This window comes from Zonotrichia leucophrys, chromosome 18 (genome assembly GCF_028769735.1).
Source record: "Zonotrichia leucophrys gambelii isolate GWCS_2022_RI chromosome 18, RI_Zleu_2.0, whole genome shotgun sequence".
NCBI lineage: Eukaryota > Metazoa > Chordata > Aves > Passeriformes > Passerellidae > Zonotrichia > Zonotrichia leucophrys.
Genome location: NC_088187.1, coordinates 7,845,825 through 7,863,362, shown reverse-complemented (window position 1 = coordinate 7,863,362; position 17,538 = coordinate 7,845,825). Strand labels below are relative to the sequence as shown.

General features: G+C 45.1%; 2 protein-coding genes across 3 annotated transcripts; one reads left to right on the top strand and one right to left on the bottom strand.

Moving 5' to 3' along the window:
• Nucleotides 1–551: 551 nt before the first annotated feature.
• Nucleotides 552–10,901, bottom strand: SCPEP1 (serine carboxypeptidase 1). 2 transcript variants are annotated; one of them, XM_064728910.1, is made up of 13 exons: nucleotides 10,748–10,901; nucleotides 9,657–9,802; nucleotides 8,691–8,780; nucleotides 7,837–7,992; nucleotides 7,305–7,379; nucleotides 7,036–7,108; nucleotides 6,074–6,111; nucleotides 5,745–5,873; nucleotides 4,224–4,311; nucleotides 3,327–3,440; nucleotides 2,577–2,714; nucleotides 1,092–1,255; nucleotides 552–980 (listed from the first exon to the last, which is right to left on the bottom strand). In XM_064728910.1, exons 1-13 carry the CDS (start codon nucleotides 10,899–10,901, stop codon nucleotides 915–917), a joined length of 1,431 nt encoding a protein of 476 aa, XP_064584980.1. In that variant the 3' UTR covers nucleotides 552–914. The 2 variants fall into 2 exon arrangements, with proteins under 2 accessions (XP_064584980.1, XP_064584982.1); XM_064728912.1 differs by lacking the exon at nucleotides 10,748–10,901 and adding an exon at nucleotides 10,461–10,576.
• COIL (coilin) lies at nucleotides 10,878–17,284 on the top strand. Its single transcript, XM_064728909.1, has 7 exons — nucleotides 10,878–11,156; nucleotides 12,171–13,341; nucleotides 13,656–13,742; nucleotides 14,238–14,285; nucleotides 14,902–14,977; nucleotides 15,662–15,750; nucleotides 16,243–17,284. Exons 1-7 carry the CDS (start codon nucleotides 10,900–10,902, stop codon nucleotides 16,336–16,338), a joined length of 1,824 nt encoding a protein of 607 aa, XP_064584979.1. The 5' UTR covers nucleotides 10,878–10,899; the 3' UTR covers nucleotides 16,339–17,284.
• The last annotated feature ends 254 nt before the right edge of the window (nucleotides 17,285–17,538 follow it).

Here is a 17,538-nt window from a genome sequence, read left to right as displayed (position 1 = left end):
AAAAAAATATCCAAAATACATGGATCAAGATTTTGTATATCCTTCTTTAAACACTCCTATAGTATTTCAGGACTATGCTGTTATTGCTCAAATAATGGTCCTTTCCTTCTGGCTAAACCCAGAAGGTTTTAAGAAGCTTCTGTCTGTTGGGACTCTTTGGTACAAGAGGGTATTAAAGGCCTTCTGCTCCAGGATACAGAAAAGCAGGAATTCCTGCTGGATGTGCTTCAGGTGTTGAGGATAAAGGCAAAGTTTGAGCAGTGGGCATAAAGAAGAATGGAAACAAGAAACACATGGTCAGATGAAAAGGGACAAATCCTCCTCTGTGGGATGTTTTTCTCTCTCCAGAGCACAGAAAAACTGAAGAATCCTGGATCCTAATTCAGGCACCTCAGCAAGATGAGATGGACTGTGATTCCTCTAGGGCAGGTCCTCTGTCCTGGCATTTCCATGGCTTCATCTTGAATCCAGCCAGGTGACTCAAGCCTGAGGACATAGGAAGGAACATTCCACAGCCTCAGGTCAGCTCTCCCACAGGAACACAAAGCAAATCAAGTCAAATCAGTTTTACTCTTGGTGTGCAAACAGACTAGGGAGCATTCAGGGAAGGGCAAGAGCACAAAATCCTTCCCAGGCAAAGGTTCAGGGCTTGTTCTTTATGGCAGGGGACTTCCTTCTGGAAGAGTCATTTATGGACAATGTTAAGGCAGCAAATCACAGCTTAAAAATTCAAAAGCAATAACTCATTCATGGAAAAAAACACCTTTCCACAAGCACTTGTGCACAGTATCAGCAAGATGAGGGAGGCTGTGTGCCCAAACAGCCACTGTGCCTCCTTTGGCTTAGGATCCAGATTCACACTCCTGCAGAGCCCTGCTGCTGGACAGGAAGCCAGACCAGATGAGCTCCTCTCCTTAGTGCTGCTGCTGAGTCACCATCCTGAGCATTTTGAGTGCCATCTCTCCTTGGTCAGCTGGTACCTAGCACAGAGAACAGCACAGGATAAGCAGCTGCTATGAGGAAGCAGACAGCAGCCACACACACATCTTCAGCCTTCTTGCTGATTCCACCCCAAGGACTTTATGATTTACCATGTGCCCAGCCTTGAGAATCCAGAAGAAAGCAAAGTTCTTATAGGCCTTGTGGAAAGCAGCAGTCTCAGTGGATTCTGGAGACACATACAGTGCCTTCCACCTTTTCTGGCTGAACTGCTCCAAGTCAGGCCACTTCAGTTTCCGGATCCATGCCTCCTGGCCTGGTGGGAATAAGAGACAGCATTGATTACCAAAACTTGGAAATTACCAATACTTGGTTCCACAGCAGCTTGGGAGTCCAGTTCAGCTGGACACCCCTGAACTGGATACCAGTACAGCAGAGTTAGCACAGAGTCTGTGTGTTCAGATCCTAAAACCAATTTTCTTATGCCTAGGAAAATTCAGGCCAAACTGAAACAAACCAATGCAGGGGAGAAGGGAATAAGTCAACAGTGAAGGTGTGTATGAAATGGATTTAGGATTGTGCAAGTTGAACATGTGCTTCTTGGAGGCTCTGCAGCCCTAGAAATTCCAACATATTTCACTTTGCACCTCAAACAACTTGAATGTCCTGCCATGGAGAGGGACCAGCCATACCAAGCTCCCCTCCTGGAAATCAGAAGAGGCACTGTTTCTCTGTTCCTGGACACTCATTGAGAGCAGACTGAAAAGGCTTTTTGTTTCAGCTGCTGCTAGAGAAGGTGGAGGTCAAGAGAGCAACAAGATCAATTCTAGGACTCCAAAGGGGACAAAGCTTTATCCTACTTGTGAACTGCTGTAAGAATTTACATGTTAACAACAGCTCAATTTTAGATGAAAATGTGATAAACTGGAGCATCACTAACTGCTAATCTGTTTTGACAACCTAAATACCATGCTTCCTGGATTTATTGATTGCTGTGCTGTTCATGAAGGGCACTTGAATACCTAAGTGGACAGAGACATACAAGGAATAAAGCCTTTCACAGCATAGGAAGGTGTTTGTGGAGTCTGTGACTGCAGATTCTCTAACTCAGTGAGAAAAGACCAGCAGAAGGGAGCACAGCAGCCTTGTGAGGCATTTCAGCAGCACTTGGCCTGGCTCCCAAACTGCCCCTGGAGCAAACCAGCATCTTGCAAGCAGCAAGCAAAGCCCAAGGTGTGCAGGAGCCTGCACTGAGAGCAGGTGTGATCACCCTTCCGCTGCACCCTCCCTCATTAATTGCCAGCATTCTTTGCCTATGAATGAGCATACACACATACACATCTATGTGCTTATCCAGGAGGATTAAGTGAATTATTGGCTTCACTGAAACAAGCAATTACTGATGTGGCAGATCCATTTCTCAACAGTATAATGGAGGTAAAGGATTTGCCTCTCTCAGAGGGATATAAGCAAAACATCCTAAGTGCTGCTCATTTATGACTGTAGTATTTAAACACTGCTAGTCATATAAGAGGTTTGCACAGGAGATTGGAGAAACCTGGGTACCAATATACTGACAGCTCCACATTCTACTCATCCCTTGTTCTGTTTCCACCCCCAGTGAAAAGGTTCCTCACCCATGGTGTCAACAATGAGGTCCAGCTGCCCATTATAGACTGTAACATTGACATTGGCTGCCAAAAGCTGATCAACAATATCGATGACAGGTCTCATGAAGTCCTCAGCCATGTTGTCAAAGACCTGTTTGGACTGACCTGGTTGGAACCAGAAAAACAAATTTTAGTGACGAAGGGATGTATCCCCAAGCAGTGACAGAAGCATGGGCTAAAGGCTTTAAAATGGAGTTCACAGCTGCACAAAAAACAATCCTAGCCAAAAGTGGCAGTGATTTATCAGTCTGAGGAACAGGAGGAGCAGCTGTGCTCCCACTGGAGCTCACAGACAGTGCTGTAGCTTCTGGCTCCTATTTACACACACAGAGTGCTGACATCAGCCCTTTAAGGCTGTTTTACACCCCCTCCTCCATAAGATCCATCATTGTAAGATACCAGACTTCTGGCACAGAAAAACTGTCAGGAGTTTCAGCAAGACTGCATGAGAGACAGAAACCAGTTCCTGAAATGCAGAGGATCTTCCTCCTTCCCCCTGTATTTTTAGTTACTTGGCTAAAGATAGATACGAGCAGCAGAATCAGAACCACATCTGCTCCCACAGGCCTGTCCCACAACATCTTCATTTCTGAGAGCAAATCCCCTCCTTAGCCCCATGGACAACTGAATGTGACCAGTGCCAGAGTATTCCCCTACAGGATGCAATACTGGGTAACAGTGGTGATGAACTCATCAGGTGAGCAGACAGGACAGTACCTCCCCACTTCACACAGTCAGGAATGATCATCAGCTTCTTTCTGATGGGCCCATTCATCAGCTCATCCAGGCTGCTCTGGTGCATTTTCCTGACATGGCGCTGGTAAAGCCGCACTGCAAAAAGGGAACACGCTTTGATCAGTGGCACACTCAGCACACCATCCTGCACAGATAACCACCTGCAGTGTCAATCATGGCCAACAAACCCTCTCCTAATGAAAATACAACACAGAGAAAGATTTGCTTACTTTTACTAGAAATCACTGAAGTCAACCCTTACTTAGGACAGGAAGAGCCCATCCATTCCTACTTTTAGCTAACACTTCACCTTTTTCTGGGCATCAGTTTCTGCTTTAACCACTTGGCTCTTCTCAACAGACCAGTTATTTTTGAGCTGCAATGTTTTACTTTCAGAAGTTCATTTCACCTTCCCTTATGAAGCCAACAGAAAGAGTTTGAAAGAAGTTCTACATGTGTGTTTTTCACATTGATGTGTTTTTCACATTGATGTGTTTTTCACACTGATGCACAAAAATCACAGAGCAAGAATTTAATCCGCCTGTTTCTACTGATGAGACACTCTGGTGTCCTGTCTTAAAGACAGAAATGAAAGACAGTAAGAGGAAGTAACTTAAAAGGTCATGAAATAATGTTGCAATTATATTGCCTTCTTCCTTGCTGTAATTTGTGCAGGATGTATAGGTGGAGGTGTCATCCATAGGGTTGTTCCACATTCCTATCTGTCCCTACTTATGCAACAGCAAACAAGTTCTGCTCGAGAGAATATCAACATCCATTTTAAGGATGTGCTACACTGAGACTTTCCACTGTCAGAGCTGAAGGTATGTGGATGGAAACACAGGGCCTCAGAAGTTCAAGTATTTAAATACAACTTACTGAGATGGAGATTTTCTTGTTGTTCATCTGATTTCACTTCTGGAACCTCCTTTGTCAAGATGTTATAAAAGTTCACATTGTCTGTGTTCTGAAAACACAAGATAATTTCAGTAACACTAATAAAAACATCTCTCAGAGATGTGGAACAGCCTTTCCTGAAAAGAAAAAAAAAAAAAAAAAAAAAAAAGTGAATCCTAAATAAAGGACCCTGTGACCTGTCACTTTACCTGCACACCAGGAAGATATTTGTGGAAAAATTTCAGTTCTACATTTGCTTTGAGAGGTGGGAAGGAGATTCCTCAAGGCTGTGTTGTTCACACATGGGTTGTGCCAGAGATGCTATTTACCCTCTGAAGCAGATGTGAAGCTACAGGAAGTCTTGCCCTGCATTACTCATGGCACAGAGCTGCAGTGCCAGGTGATGCTCTTAGACAGCCCCTTCTGCCAGGTCTGGTCTGGTGCTGCTCTTGCTCAACATCCTTCCATCCTGCAATCCTCCAAAACCCAAAATGCTTCCTGGAACACGTGGTGCTGGGTATGAGCCCCCCCAGCTCTGGAGCTGTGACAGCTGCATGTGCCCAGGCACTGCAGACTGGCAGCTCTGATGCACTGACAGAGGCTGCCTGCACCCAAGGACAAACGTGAGCAGTGCTGCCATTACAGAAGTTACTCCAGATTATTAAAATCCTGCTTCATTGATTTTTGAGTTTTTAAAGTTCTGGTGCTTAGGTCAGAAATCAGCTCACAACAACAACTGCACAAGAACTGCAGTGCCTTCACCTGCCAGCACCATCACAGCTGAGAGGGGAAGCCAAGCGGATTTGAAAAGTAAAACAGGAACCAAAAGTTCATTCTGAACAGCAAGAAGTGAAACCAACTATGTGCAAGGCACTGTCAGTTATGAATCACAGAAAAGAAAATACAAACCAAAACACCAGAAAGTGGCCCCAGATTAACCTTTCTGTCCAAGGAAGCCAGAGCCTTACCTGTACTAAAGAATGAGATGCAACAAAGAATGAGATTTTTGAGCAACCTTTTAAGGAGAAACCAAAGCAAAACTTTACCAGTCTTCTATGCTGGAATTTTTTTAAGTAATGAGATGCAGTGACCCACAGTACCAGACCTTGAGGTTCCTTTCCACCCTGTCCACTGTTGTAGTTCTTCAAATAGAGATGTGTGCTTAACTTCGTGTCTTGGTGGATGCAGTTTTCAACATTCAAAGCTTTCCAGGAGATCTAATTTATTTAAATTGAAACTGTGGAATCAAGAGGACTGGTTGTCTGCTGAAACCTCAGTGCAATTCTGGAAGACCACAAGGGCTGTCCTGCCCTCTGTCACTCTCCCAGCAGGGCATAGCAAACCCTCCTTTGTATCAGCACTGGGATACAACAAATCCTGGCAAAAATGACTGGGCAGAGAGTGGAAGAATTCATGCCAGCTCAGCACTCATAGAAAGGATAAGTTGAAATCCTGTGCCTGCCCAGGCAGCAGTTAGTTCTTAATGTTAGTCAGAGATCTCACCTCTTCAATGACACCTTCAGCCTTGCCCCAGAGCTCAGTAGCCAGCCCATACTGATTTTTATTTATTGCATCCATTATTTCTTTGGCAACAGCAGTCACCTCTGCCAGACCATTATCATCCAGGAGAGACTGGAAGACAAACACAAAGAAGGAGAGCTTCAATTACAACTCCACATCCATTTATTGCTAACAGCCTCCAGGCTTTCAAGGTTTTATTCAGGCCAAGAGGTAATCTTAAAATTCAACATCCAATCTTAAAATTCAACATCCATTTGTATTGTATGGCAGCACAAGGGATCAGGTGAGGACCAAGAGTTTAAAGTACTTACAGTGCTGTAAAGGTAAGGCCCCCAGGACAGCACAGAGTCTAAACAAACAGAACAGATTTCAAACATCAAACTGACAATCAAGCATTGATGTAAGATGTAACTTACTTCTCTCTTTACTGGGGCAACAATATTTATGAGAAAAATAAATGGAGATGAATTAATCAGTAAAAATTAATCAGTAAGCTCTGTTTAACCCTGAGGTTATGTACCACAGAGCAGGTTCTTTACAAATCCTGCAACATCATTTAACCCCTATGAGTTAACCAGTGAAATTTATTTCAAGCAACCAACATGTTTCTACCAAAATGTTCCCCCTCAGCACTGCAGCACATTGCCAGAGCTCTAACAAGAGGATGGGAATTATCTAAACTGATCTGTTTGAAAAGTCACAAGAGAAAAACTGAGTTATAAACCAGATCTGTTTTATGACAACTTTGTTTGTAAATTCTGAAGGATCAGCTGATGGCAGACAGATAAGAGTTTGCTTGGTTGTTCTGTGCTGCAGAGAATCTGTGAAGGCTGCCCCTGCCAATAGTGCTGAAGCACCAAGAGCCCTTTCATTTGCTTTTTTATCCTCCACCAGACTCAAATCTCACTTGCAGCCTTGTGAATCACTTGGTGGTCACATTTCAGCACAGGACTCTCACAAAACACCTCAGAGGCTGAGGAGATGTGTAGGGACATTTTACCATCCCTCCACTTCAGATGCAAGTGTCCTCCTCACTAATCCTGCTCTCTGACTTTTCCTAATCTAGATACATTCTAAAGAGAGATTCTTCAGTCACAAGAAGACTTGCAAGGCTGCAGTATTTATTTTTGATTTACCAGACTCACTGGAGAGTCAATTCACTTAAGGCAGGGATGGCCTTTTTGACTTCAGGCACTCATGCAATGATTCCAACACCCAACAAAAACAAAATAACAACAATAAATCATCCACAGAGTGAGAAATTTAAACATACCCAAAGGAGAAATCCATGAGTCTCCAAGAGCAGTCCCCATAAAATTGCACTTTATAGTCCCTTTTTGAACAGCCTTCATGAGTAAGAGGAAAAACAAAACAAAACACCAAGAATTTTAGCTATTCATAACTCTAGAATCAGTTTTCATGAAGTGAAAAAAGTAAGTAGTACTGTGAATTAGGCAATAGGGACAGCGTAATCCAGAAAATAAAAGTACTTGTAGAACCTGTTTTAAAGTGAAAAGTGAACTGTATCCTCCAAGTACTTACCTTGTGCAGCTCTAAAGCAACCCCAGCAGCCATTTTACCTCCATAAGATTCAGAAAATATGTAGAATGGGATGGTCTGGGGAGAGAAAAACCACACAAGGAACTCATTGCATGGAGGGCAGAAGATGCCTCCAACCATCTCCCACATCCCACAGGACCCAGGCACTGGTTGTTCACCTCTCACCATCAAACATTTAATGTTTTCCTTATTTTAAGCTGTACGTTAGGTTTCTATAACATCCTGGTGATTTGCTGGGGTTGGTTCTGAAGCATTTTGGAACTGTAAGCAGCTGTGATCTGGATATGCTGCTCAGATCACTCAACAGACAATGATCCTCCCCAGTGCTTATCTAACCAACCCCAAAATCAAGATACAACTCTGCAATGTGGAAAATAAGAGACAGTGGTTATACCTGCACCACACACTAGCTAACAGCAAACTGCTCATCTGGAAGTCTGTTCTATAATTCTTTTTGAATTCTATTGAAAAGCAGAGAAAAATACAAAAGTAAGCAAGAATTCAATTCACTTACCTGGAATTCAGGTCTACACTTGAAGAATTCTCCAAGAAAAACCATCATATCAGAAACTACTGTGGTAAGGTTTTGGGCAAACAAGCTACAGTCATCCACATAACTGAATCCAGTGCCCACAGGATTATCCACAAACAAGACACTGGCTGCCTGCAACTGTAGAAGAAGAAAGAAGGTTTGTATTAAACCTCAGTTCAGCACCAGCAAAATAACTTAGTTTTGATGGCACAAATGATTAACTGAGCCAGCAAATCCCTGGACCTGAAAAAACCTGCAGAAAAATTAGGTGCAACAGAAAGTCCTTCAATTTGCCCAATCTGTAACGAGAAATACTCCCAGAAACTCCCAGTGATCCAGGTCACCTAGGGGAACTCCAGAGTACTTCAGACTATTGCTAACTCAGAGCACAAATACATTGCTCTAATTAAACTTCCACCTTCACAGGCAGCTGTAATTTGTTTTCCCTTGAAGGCCACACTGGATCTGTAATTATAAGCCATAGGTTTTACACTGCCAGCCACCCAGAAAAAGCTCTGGGACTGCACACAATGAAGCTGTGAATTGAAAGAACACTTTCTACAATTTCCCTTCTCTCTGGTTCCCAGGCATGTGCATTTCACAGTTCCATGGAATAGACATACTTCATTAAATTAAATTAAATTAATGTCTACCCCTCAGTTCTAAACAAGGCTACTCCTATAAGCTAATTTAATAACCACAATATTTTAACTTGAAATATTATAGTTCTACTGAACTTTAAATGAAAAATTGTTCTTTTTTTTTTTGTGTAGTGATCATCTGCTTACACAAACAAACATTTGTAATTAGTAGTTAGAAGCTGAACTCTACTGTACCCAGGTTGTATTTCTTGGTTTCAGTTCTTTGTCTAATGGACCAATCTCTTCAAAGTTCCCATACCCACAGCCTGAAGATCCTGGACCTCCCTGCAGGGAAATATCAAATTACACAGATGTTAAAAGGCAGCATGGCATAGATATGACAGATGGAAGAAAAATACAAGGCAGCCAGTAAGTAGAATGACAGATTGTAAATTTTAGAAATGGCTTTTGCACTACATGTTAATTTGCAGAGCAGGCTCTGTTCCTCATGTTCTTGGGCTATGCACACACACACCATTTCTGAAAGCAAGAATTCAACAGAGAAGCAGTCACCCACTTGTGAGAGCTTCTGGTGAGCTGCCTGCTATGTGAGCACAGTTTGAAAACCTTATTCCCCAAATATGGAGTGCAAAAGTTAACTATCTGCTAACTGGAGAGCTTTGCAAGTCATTAATTTAACCAGCATGTACAGCTTGTGGGTTTCACATTGATTAAATAGCCCAGAAAGAATAAGAACAAGTCCTCAAGAGATTCTATTCAGCATTAACTTCTGAAATGTACTGTGGAGAACACACCATTACTTTTATCAAACTGGGATTGTTTCCATTTAGAAATCATCCTCAATCTCTGATTATTTTTTTTTAGTCTCTCTCTCTGAGCATTATTTAGACTTCAAACTCTCCAGAAAAGGAGCTGTGAAATTACAATGCACAAAAATCACTACTGTTGTATGAAAGATAAGAACAACCTCTGTTATTGCAATCCAACTTGATGGAAGGTGGGCACTTGAGGACACCCCACAACTGCAGAATAAAATCACCCTTATTTTTTTCAACCCCAACTCCTCATTCACAAGGTGAGGCATTTAGAACCAGGAAGTTTTGAATTCTGTTTCTGTAGAACTGCACAATATCAGATATCAGACTGAACCAGGCACAGATGGAAAGAATTATTGCTTAGGTGTCCCTCACCAAACCTTACCTGAAGCCACAAGACAAGAGGTAACTCTGTGAAGTCTTTGGTTGGGTTGTTTGCATAGTAGAGCCACCAGAACATGTGGGCCTTGCTCCGGACCTCCACATATCCCCACACCTCTTTGGGCTCTCGGGGCTGCCTCAGAACTACACCTTGAGGGAAATAACAATAACAATCAGCTAGGTAACAAGGCTCAGCTTCGGACTTTCCACCAGAATTGCTCCAAAACATTACATTTCAATCTTGGGTGTGATAATTAGAAATGCTACTACTGTGAAAAGAAATTACTGTAAGAAACCTGCCTATACCTACACCCCCACCCACGGCTGAGTTATTGTCAATGAATGAAGTGTGTAATTAAGCGCTGCCTTATGCGAGCCTGGCCTTAGAGCTGCCGCCGGAATTACAGCCCAATCTCTGGAATAATTTGTTCTTGAAGTGTTTTGAAGGCCTGGGCTGAAAGCACAGCCCCAGTGAAATAACTCCCATAACCAGCAGCAATATTGACAAGGACCACAGAATATTCTGAGTTGAAATGGAGCTAAAAAGACCGAGTCCAACCGTTTAGTGATCGGCCCGGGCGGGGATCGAACCCGCACCCTTTGAGTTATTGGCGCCATGACCCGAGCGCCCGCACTCATCCCAGCACTGCGAGCCGGGGGTCCGCGGGGACCGCTCCGCTCCACAGCCCCCAGGGAGAGCCGATGCAGACAGGATCACTTCTAAAGGAATCTAAAATATAATTCAACTCAGTAAAGTCTGGTCACTTAACGCAGTCAGTCTACTGTCGATCTCGGACACGGAACAGACCTTTGACACTCCGTCCCTTAATCTCAGGGATCAGGGCAGAAGGCAGCAGCGCACTGGAGCGGGAGCAATGAGGCTTTTCCAAGCCATGGTGGCCAGGCTTCGCTGCTCCCCCGGGACTGCCGCTACCCTCTCCGCCCCTCCCGATCGCCACCCCAGCAAGCGGGAATTTCGCGCGGCTCAGCCCGGGCCCTGCCCGGCCCGGCTGCGGGACACAGGAGCGCTTTGCCCGGAGGCCCCGTGCCCTGAGGCCCCGCTCCCGGTCCCGTCCCGTCCCGCCTGGCCCGTACCTGCCGCCAGCAGCAGCACGGAGAGCGCGGTCACAGCCCGGAGCGGCCCCATCGCTCCCTCAGCTCCCGCGGTCACGGGACCGGCCAGCCCGGCCCGCCCTGAGGCGCCACCCCCCGTGCCCGCCTCCTCCGCCCCTTCCTCCTCCTCCTCCATGATGGCGGCCAGCAGCGGCGGCGGCCCGGTGCGGCTGCGGCTGGTGTTCGACCACCCTCCGCCGGCCAGCCCGGGCTGCGCGCTGTGCTGGCTGCTGCTGGAGCCGGGCCAGGCGCGGCTCGTCACCGACCTGCTCAGCCTCATCCGCCATCGCTTCGGCTTCAGCCGCCGCGCCCGCCTCAGCCTCTTCCTCGAGGGGGCGCTGCTGCCGCCCGCCGAGAGCGCGCGCCTCGTGCGGGACAACGACTCACTGCGGTACGGACCGGGACAGAGGGACAGTGGGACAGCGGGACAGGGACACCGGGATGGGGACCGGGACAGCGGGACAGGGACTGCGGGACCGGGACAGTGAGATGGGGACCGGGACAGCGGGACTGGGACTGCGGGACCAGGACAGCGGGATCGGGACTGGGACGGCCGGATGGAAACCGGGACAGCGAGTTCGGGACAGCGGGACCGGGACAGAGGGACCGGGACGGCGGGATGGGAACCGGGACAGGGACCAGGATAGGAACAGTGGAACCGGTGTAGGAACAGCGGGATAGGGACAGGGACGCCGGGACCGAGACAGCGGGACAGCGGGATGGGGATCAGGACAGCAGGAGCGGGCCAGCGGGCTCGGGGGTCAGTCCCGCACACGCGCACCGTCAGTGTCCGTCAGTAGCTAAAGGCGGTGCCGAGGCCGGAGCGGGTTCTGCCCGGTGCTGCCGAGCCGTGGGACAAAGGGCAGCGGGCAGGAACTGATGCCCAGAAGTTCCACCTGACCATGAGGTGCAGGGCCCGCACGCTGGGACAGAGGGGATGTGGAGTTTCCCTCACTTGGGATATTCCAGAGCCCCCCGGACACAATCCTGTGTCCTGTGCTCTGGGATGACCCTGCTTGGGCAGTGAGGTGGGACCAGATGACCCCACTGTGGTCCCTTCCAGCCTGACCCGTTCTGGTATTCTGTGAATCTCCACGTGGTTTTGGTGGGACGGGGATGGGGCTTCCCCGGGGTCTGAGCTGTTCCTTCCCTGGGCAGGAGCAGGAGCCGGGTGCCCACGGGCGCTGACTGCCAGCACCTGAGCATGCCCAGCAGGATGGAGGGAGCCGAGCAGTTGGAAATGTTCCCGAAGATGGAAGGGGAGCCTGTGCCTGCAGGGGAGGGTTCTGGGCTGCCCAGGGAAGAGCTGGAGCATCTTCACTCTAGGGGAACTTGCCTGAGCTACCTAAGCAGCTTCATTCTTCATTATGCTGAACGGTGGCTTTTGTTTGTTTTTTTTTAACAGAGTAAAATTGGAAGAGATAGTTGCTGATGATTATGAAGAGATAGATGATGGCTTTATTTACACAACAAAAGAAGACAAAAAAAGGCACAGACACAAGGAGGATGAGGAAGAATTGTCTAGGAATGAAGGCAAGCATAAAAGGAAAAAGAAAAAGGAGAAACACAACCCTGAGTATTCCTCTTGTAGGGAAGAGACCTCTGTAGATACTTGGGACTCTCAGAAAAGGTACACGAAAAGAAAAAGAAAGGAAGAAGTCAGGGGAAGAAATAAACTCGCAGAAGGTAAGGAAGAGAGCTCTACTTCGCATTCTAAAAAGATGAAAAAAACAGAGAGGGAGAAGGAGTTGGCAACAAAAAAGAAGGATGAGAAGCAGACAAAGGTTGCTGCAGCAAAGATGGCTTTAGAACAGGCAAATGAGAACTTTTCTCTAAATTCTGGTAAAAATAGCACCAAAAAGATCACAACACAGTCCAGGAAAAAGAGGGTGGGAGCTTCAGATTCCTCCAGCACATCGTCTGACAGTGACAGCAGTGAATTAAATGCGAAGGAAAATAAATCTTCCCATAAACCTGTAGTGGTGACACTTCCCAAAGACAAATCCCAAGCTGCTTCAGATTCTGATGTGAAAACTGATAAAGTGACTGTAAAGTCTAACACTGAAAAGACTAAGACTACAATTAGTAAAAATGCTAAAAAACCCCAGTCTTCTAGTTCAGATTCTGACTCGAGTACAGAGGATGAGAAGGTGACACCAGCACAAGACAGCACTGCAAAGGAAAAATCAGTGCCAAACCATGTGGCGGCTGTAAAAGCCAGCACCAAGCCTCCCAAAGCACAGAGCTCCTCTTCAGACTCTGATAGCTCAGATTCAGAGACACTGGTCATTAAAAAGTCTGCAGCAGGTGCTGGACTGGGTAATTCCATAGTAAGGAACTGCACTAGACAGTTGCCAGCCAGTGTGCAAGGATCCTTTGGCAGCCCCAGCCGTGGAAGGGGGCGTGGAACGGGAGAGGATCCCTTCTGGAGAGGCCCCAGGGGCCGTGGGTTTCGTGGGATGATGAGGGGCCATGGGAGAGGAGCAAACCCTGGCTGCTTCTATAACTACAGCAGTGAAGGCCACAAGCAGAGGCAGTTAAATGAAGCTGCGACAAACACTTCTGTCCTTGTCCAGGTGAGTGCTGACACAGGCAGGGGTCACCTTTCTCTGGCAGCTTGAGCTGTACAAAGAACCTGCAGGATGAGAGTAATTCATAACAGCAGAAATAGATTAGTGGGATAAAGGCTGATTTTTTACTGACTGTAATTCTGTTTGTCAGCCTGAGGATGTGTTTGTGAAACAACAATAAAGTGATTGTATTCTATATCTAAAAACAAAGCATGTACCTTGCTCTTCTCAGTGATTCTTGCAATCCATACAGCATGAACATTGTCTTCTGTTTTCAGTGATGAAATAATTTAATCAGTGGGTTGCTCTTTGTTTCACAGAATCCCGTGGAGTTTCCCAAGAGAGACTATAGTGTGTTACCTCTTCTAGCTGCTCCACCCCAAGTGGGAGAAAGAATTGCCTTTAAGGTAAACTCTGGAAATGCTGACATAAGAGTTTCTCTAAAAAATTCACTTGTTGTAAAGCCTGGCTTTGATTTTTGACAAAGTTTGGAGCAAATACAGAAGTTAAGTGCATTTCTTAGGACTTTCTGTATTTGTAGAACACAAGAAAGGCTGTCTCTGCTGTCATTGCAGTGTAATTTTCCATGTAAATGTTATTGCAAATCTTACCATACAAATAATTACATTGCAAAATAAAAAAGTAAATGAAAATTAAATCCCTGCAGCTGAGGAGAGTGGGATCCATCTCCCTGATCTCCTCACACATCCTGACCTGAACCCAAACCCTTTGGAGCAGCAAGTCCTGGATGTGTACCTGGGACCATGACTGGCACTGGGTTCCAGGAATAGCAGACTGGGCTCTTGCACCTTTCTGTGGCTGAGGAAACTGTGTCTGGATGTAGGTGGAGCCATCAAAGATTGGGAAAAGTTACAATTTGTTACTTGTATTTCTTTCAACAGCGGCTGGAACTAACTGAAAATTACAGTCCTGAAATTTCAGACTATAAGGTACTGGTTTTCTTTCCTCTCTTCACTCACAGAACTATGATAGGTGAGGTATGGCTTAAATATTTTGATGCTGTGCAGTGTTTTTCCTTGCATTCAGTTCACTCCACAGGCTATTCCTGGTGCAGCAGTAAAAATCAAAACTCTAGAAGCCAAAACTAATTGAAAATTTTATAAGTGTAGCTGTTATTAAAAAAACCAACAAAAACAAACAACCACCAACTACAAGGATTATTAATATTTTAGAGATGACAAAAAATGCAGACCCTCAAGTAGGAAAATGTAGTTGTATTTGAGTCTAGTGCTATTTGAAGTTAAGGCAAGTTCTTAAAACTGTTGCAAGTGAAATTTTGTTGCTACTTCAAATAACTTGGTTTCTGGGTAACAACTGATTTAAACTGCAAAGTTAGTGACAAGAGTAACTTTGTTTTATTGATGCCAGTAGTTACAGATTGATGAGCATTTAATTCTTTGCAGATTTTATACATGGAGACTAGAAAATTTGATAGCCAAATATACTTATTTCCTCTGGCAGCAATCAAGTAGTGCTCTGCTTGTAAATATGGAATCCAGTGCTGAAGTGTGTCTTACCTGATTCTTTTCTCGTTCCTTTGTGAAGGAGGCAAAAATAATCAGTTGGAATGATGAAAAAAAGCAGATTGAACTGGAGATCCTTTCAACATCAGCAGGACAGTGTAGGTACCTGGGGACACCAAGGGCTTGTTGTCGTGTGCCTGGAAAACCAGAAGTCCAAGGAACACTTCATCTTTCAGGAGTATTCCAAATTTCCTTGGGATCATTCTCAACACACCCCTCCCGTCCTCATTCCTTCCCCAAAATGTCTATTTACATTGAGAAGTTCTAACCCTTGCTAGTTGAGCTGAAAGATGCTCATGGGTGTTTACAAAATAATTTTTTTCAGTCAGTTGGAGTGGTCAGTAACTCACTTCTAGTATGGTTTCATTTTCTGAAAGAAATTATTTCAGAAAGGAAGAAAATATATTATTATTTTAGAGAAAGTGTGAGATCATAATGGTGTATCTTTGGTGGGTGTGGAAGTGAGTCCCTGCAATGATTAATGTTTCTCAAACTCTGCATCCTGCAGTCACCATGTAAGCCAGAATTAATGAATTGTCATATGAGCATTTTTGTCAAATTTCAGCAATGTATGGTTGATTTTCCCTAGTGAGTAGTCAGATAATTACCTTAATTTTGGTGTGTAGTACTCAATTTTCCCTGGAGATTTTTGGTTACAATTATGAACCCAGACACTGAACACAAAAAAACCCCAAAACCAAACTGATTTTCATTGGCTTTTGTGGTAAACATTTAAAGTTTCTTTGGTTTGTAGGTGGTTGAGCTGTTTGTTTGGTTTTCAGCTGCTAAGGAGCCAGGCAAGTTTGACCTGGTGTACCAGTCTGCGGACGGAGAGGAGCTGATCGAGTACGCCGTGCCCCAGGACACCAAGGTACGTGGGGGCTGCTCTGGGTGCTGCCCCCAGCTCTGCAGGGCTGCCACCTGCCCTGCTTCCTGCCTCTCCTCCCCTCAGGGACATTCCCTTTGTAACCATGCATCTCATTTGAACCAATGGAAGCAAAACCAATTGTTTCTTTCTAGCGAGTACGTGCGTGTTTACATCATAATAATGTGGTACTCAGTTACCTGGGGTCACAGCCACTCATGGGAGTTCTTGTTTTGGCTAATAAACAACATCATGTCTCACAGAGATCCTTTCTCACCAGCTTTTCCTTTCATCACTGTTGTTCTGACCTGCACCTTTCCTCACCCAGGGCATCAGGCAGGTTGAGGTTCACCAGGGGGATCAGTGACTCACAGGAGGAGCTGTGATCTCAGTTCAGTGGTGCTGCTGCTCAGCTCTAGGCAGAAGCATAACAGCACAGAAACTGCACCTGCTGGTGCTGCTGGCACCTGCCAAGTGTTGCCTGTGGTTTGTTTTCAGATAACTGAAAGCTGGGATGCACTGATAGAGCCAAGACTGATTGTGGAGCCTCCAGTTAACGGATCCAGCCTTGAAAATGGAACATCTAGGATGTGAAAAGATGTGAACAATTGTACAGATCTGTTCTGTGAAATGCTGCCTTCAGGTTCTGAGGGTGGCAGGTGCACTGGTGGATGTTACTGTCTTAAAAAGAAGTAGGCCAAAAGAAAAACAGTTTTTTCCCTTAGGCTATGTTTTTATGTAATACATGAAAACTTTGTTTATTATAGGAAGTCTAATATAGTTCTGTTGGGTTTGAATATTTATATCCTACTGTAGCAAGCTGCAGAACTGGAATGGTTTGATTAAAAGATAAAACACAACCCTGTACTGTGAGTAACTGTTTAAATGTCTGGGTTTGGCTAGAGCTGTGTAACTGCCAGAGGTCACTTTCATTTAGAAAATTATTATAAATATTGTTGCTGCTGCCACAGGATACAAATGCTGTGACTTTGCAGTTACTTAAAGAGTGCACCTAAACACATCCAGAAAAGCCAGTGGATTTCAAGCTTCTGTAATTTTGAGGCAGATAAATAGCACTGGTAAGTGTCAACTTTGCTTAGAACCAGTGGAATATGACGTGAACCCATGGCACAATTGTGTCCCCCTGTGTTAATCCATGTAGGCTCTGAAAGCCTTTGTTGTTGGTTTTAGAGCAAACCCTCTTGTCCTTTAAGTGCTGAAGTTTCTGTGTTGCCTTTCTTCTTCCCTTTCCAGCAGCAGAGTGGGTCAGCAGGTGCTGGCAAGGCACTGCACTGGCAGCTCTAATAATTATTAGCATTGAGGGGGCACCGTGTTCCTCTGGAGCCTTGGCAAGTCTTACACTTCCAGATAATCCCTGTGCTAGGTACTTGACTCCTACAGAGGAGACATGGGAGAAAACAAACCCTAGATACAAACAAACACCTGAAAATTTGTACATTAAGGTTTAGCTGTCATGTACTCGGACCTAGTGCATGAATCCATTAAAGTACTGTGCATTTTTGCATCAGCCCTACTAAAATGTCTTGTTTGTGAAGGAATTGTTTTATACAAGTAAAAGGAATTTGTGTTTTGTGGTTCACTTCAGATACCATTATTTCATGCTAGGATTTGTTTTTTTAGAGAAATGTTCAGTTAGATTTGTGTGGCTGTTCTTGCAGTCTGGATGAAAAGAAGATGCCAGACAGGAACACAGTCATGCTCAGACAGTGGGGATTAATGGAAGGATTGTTTTCCTAAGGGAAATTGTTACTTGTTAATTCTTAGGAAGTTGCA

Bases quoted from the DNA above. Each gene is read 5' to 3' on its own strand.
- COIL (XM_064728909.1), top strand. From the start codon at position 10,900: ATGATGGCGGCCAGCAGCGGCGGCGGCCCGGTGCGGCTGCGGCTGGTG. The intron at 14,286-14,901 runs GTACTGGTTTTC...TCCTTTGTGAAG, and splicing joins CTGAAATTTCAGACTATAAG to GAGGCAAAAATAATCAGTTG. The intron at 15,751-16,242 runs GTACGTGGGGGC...GTTTGTTTTCAG, and splicing joins CCGTGCCCCAGGACACCAAG to ATAACTGAAAGCTGGGATGC.
- SCPEP1 (XM_064728910.1), bottom strand. From the start codon at position 10,901: ATGGAGGAGGAGGAGGAAGGGGCGGAGGAGGCGGGCACGGGGGGTGGC. The intron at 6,112-7,035 runs GTATGTTTAAAT...CTGTTTGTTTAG, and splicing joins CTCATGGATTTCTCCTTTGG to ACTCTGTGCTGTCCTGGGGG. The intron at 5,874-6,073 runs GTAAGTACTTTA...TTTGTCTTCCAG, and splicing joins GGCCTTACCTTTACAGCACT to TCTCTCCTGGATGATAATGG.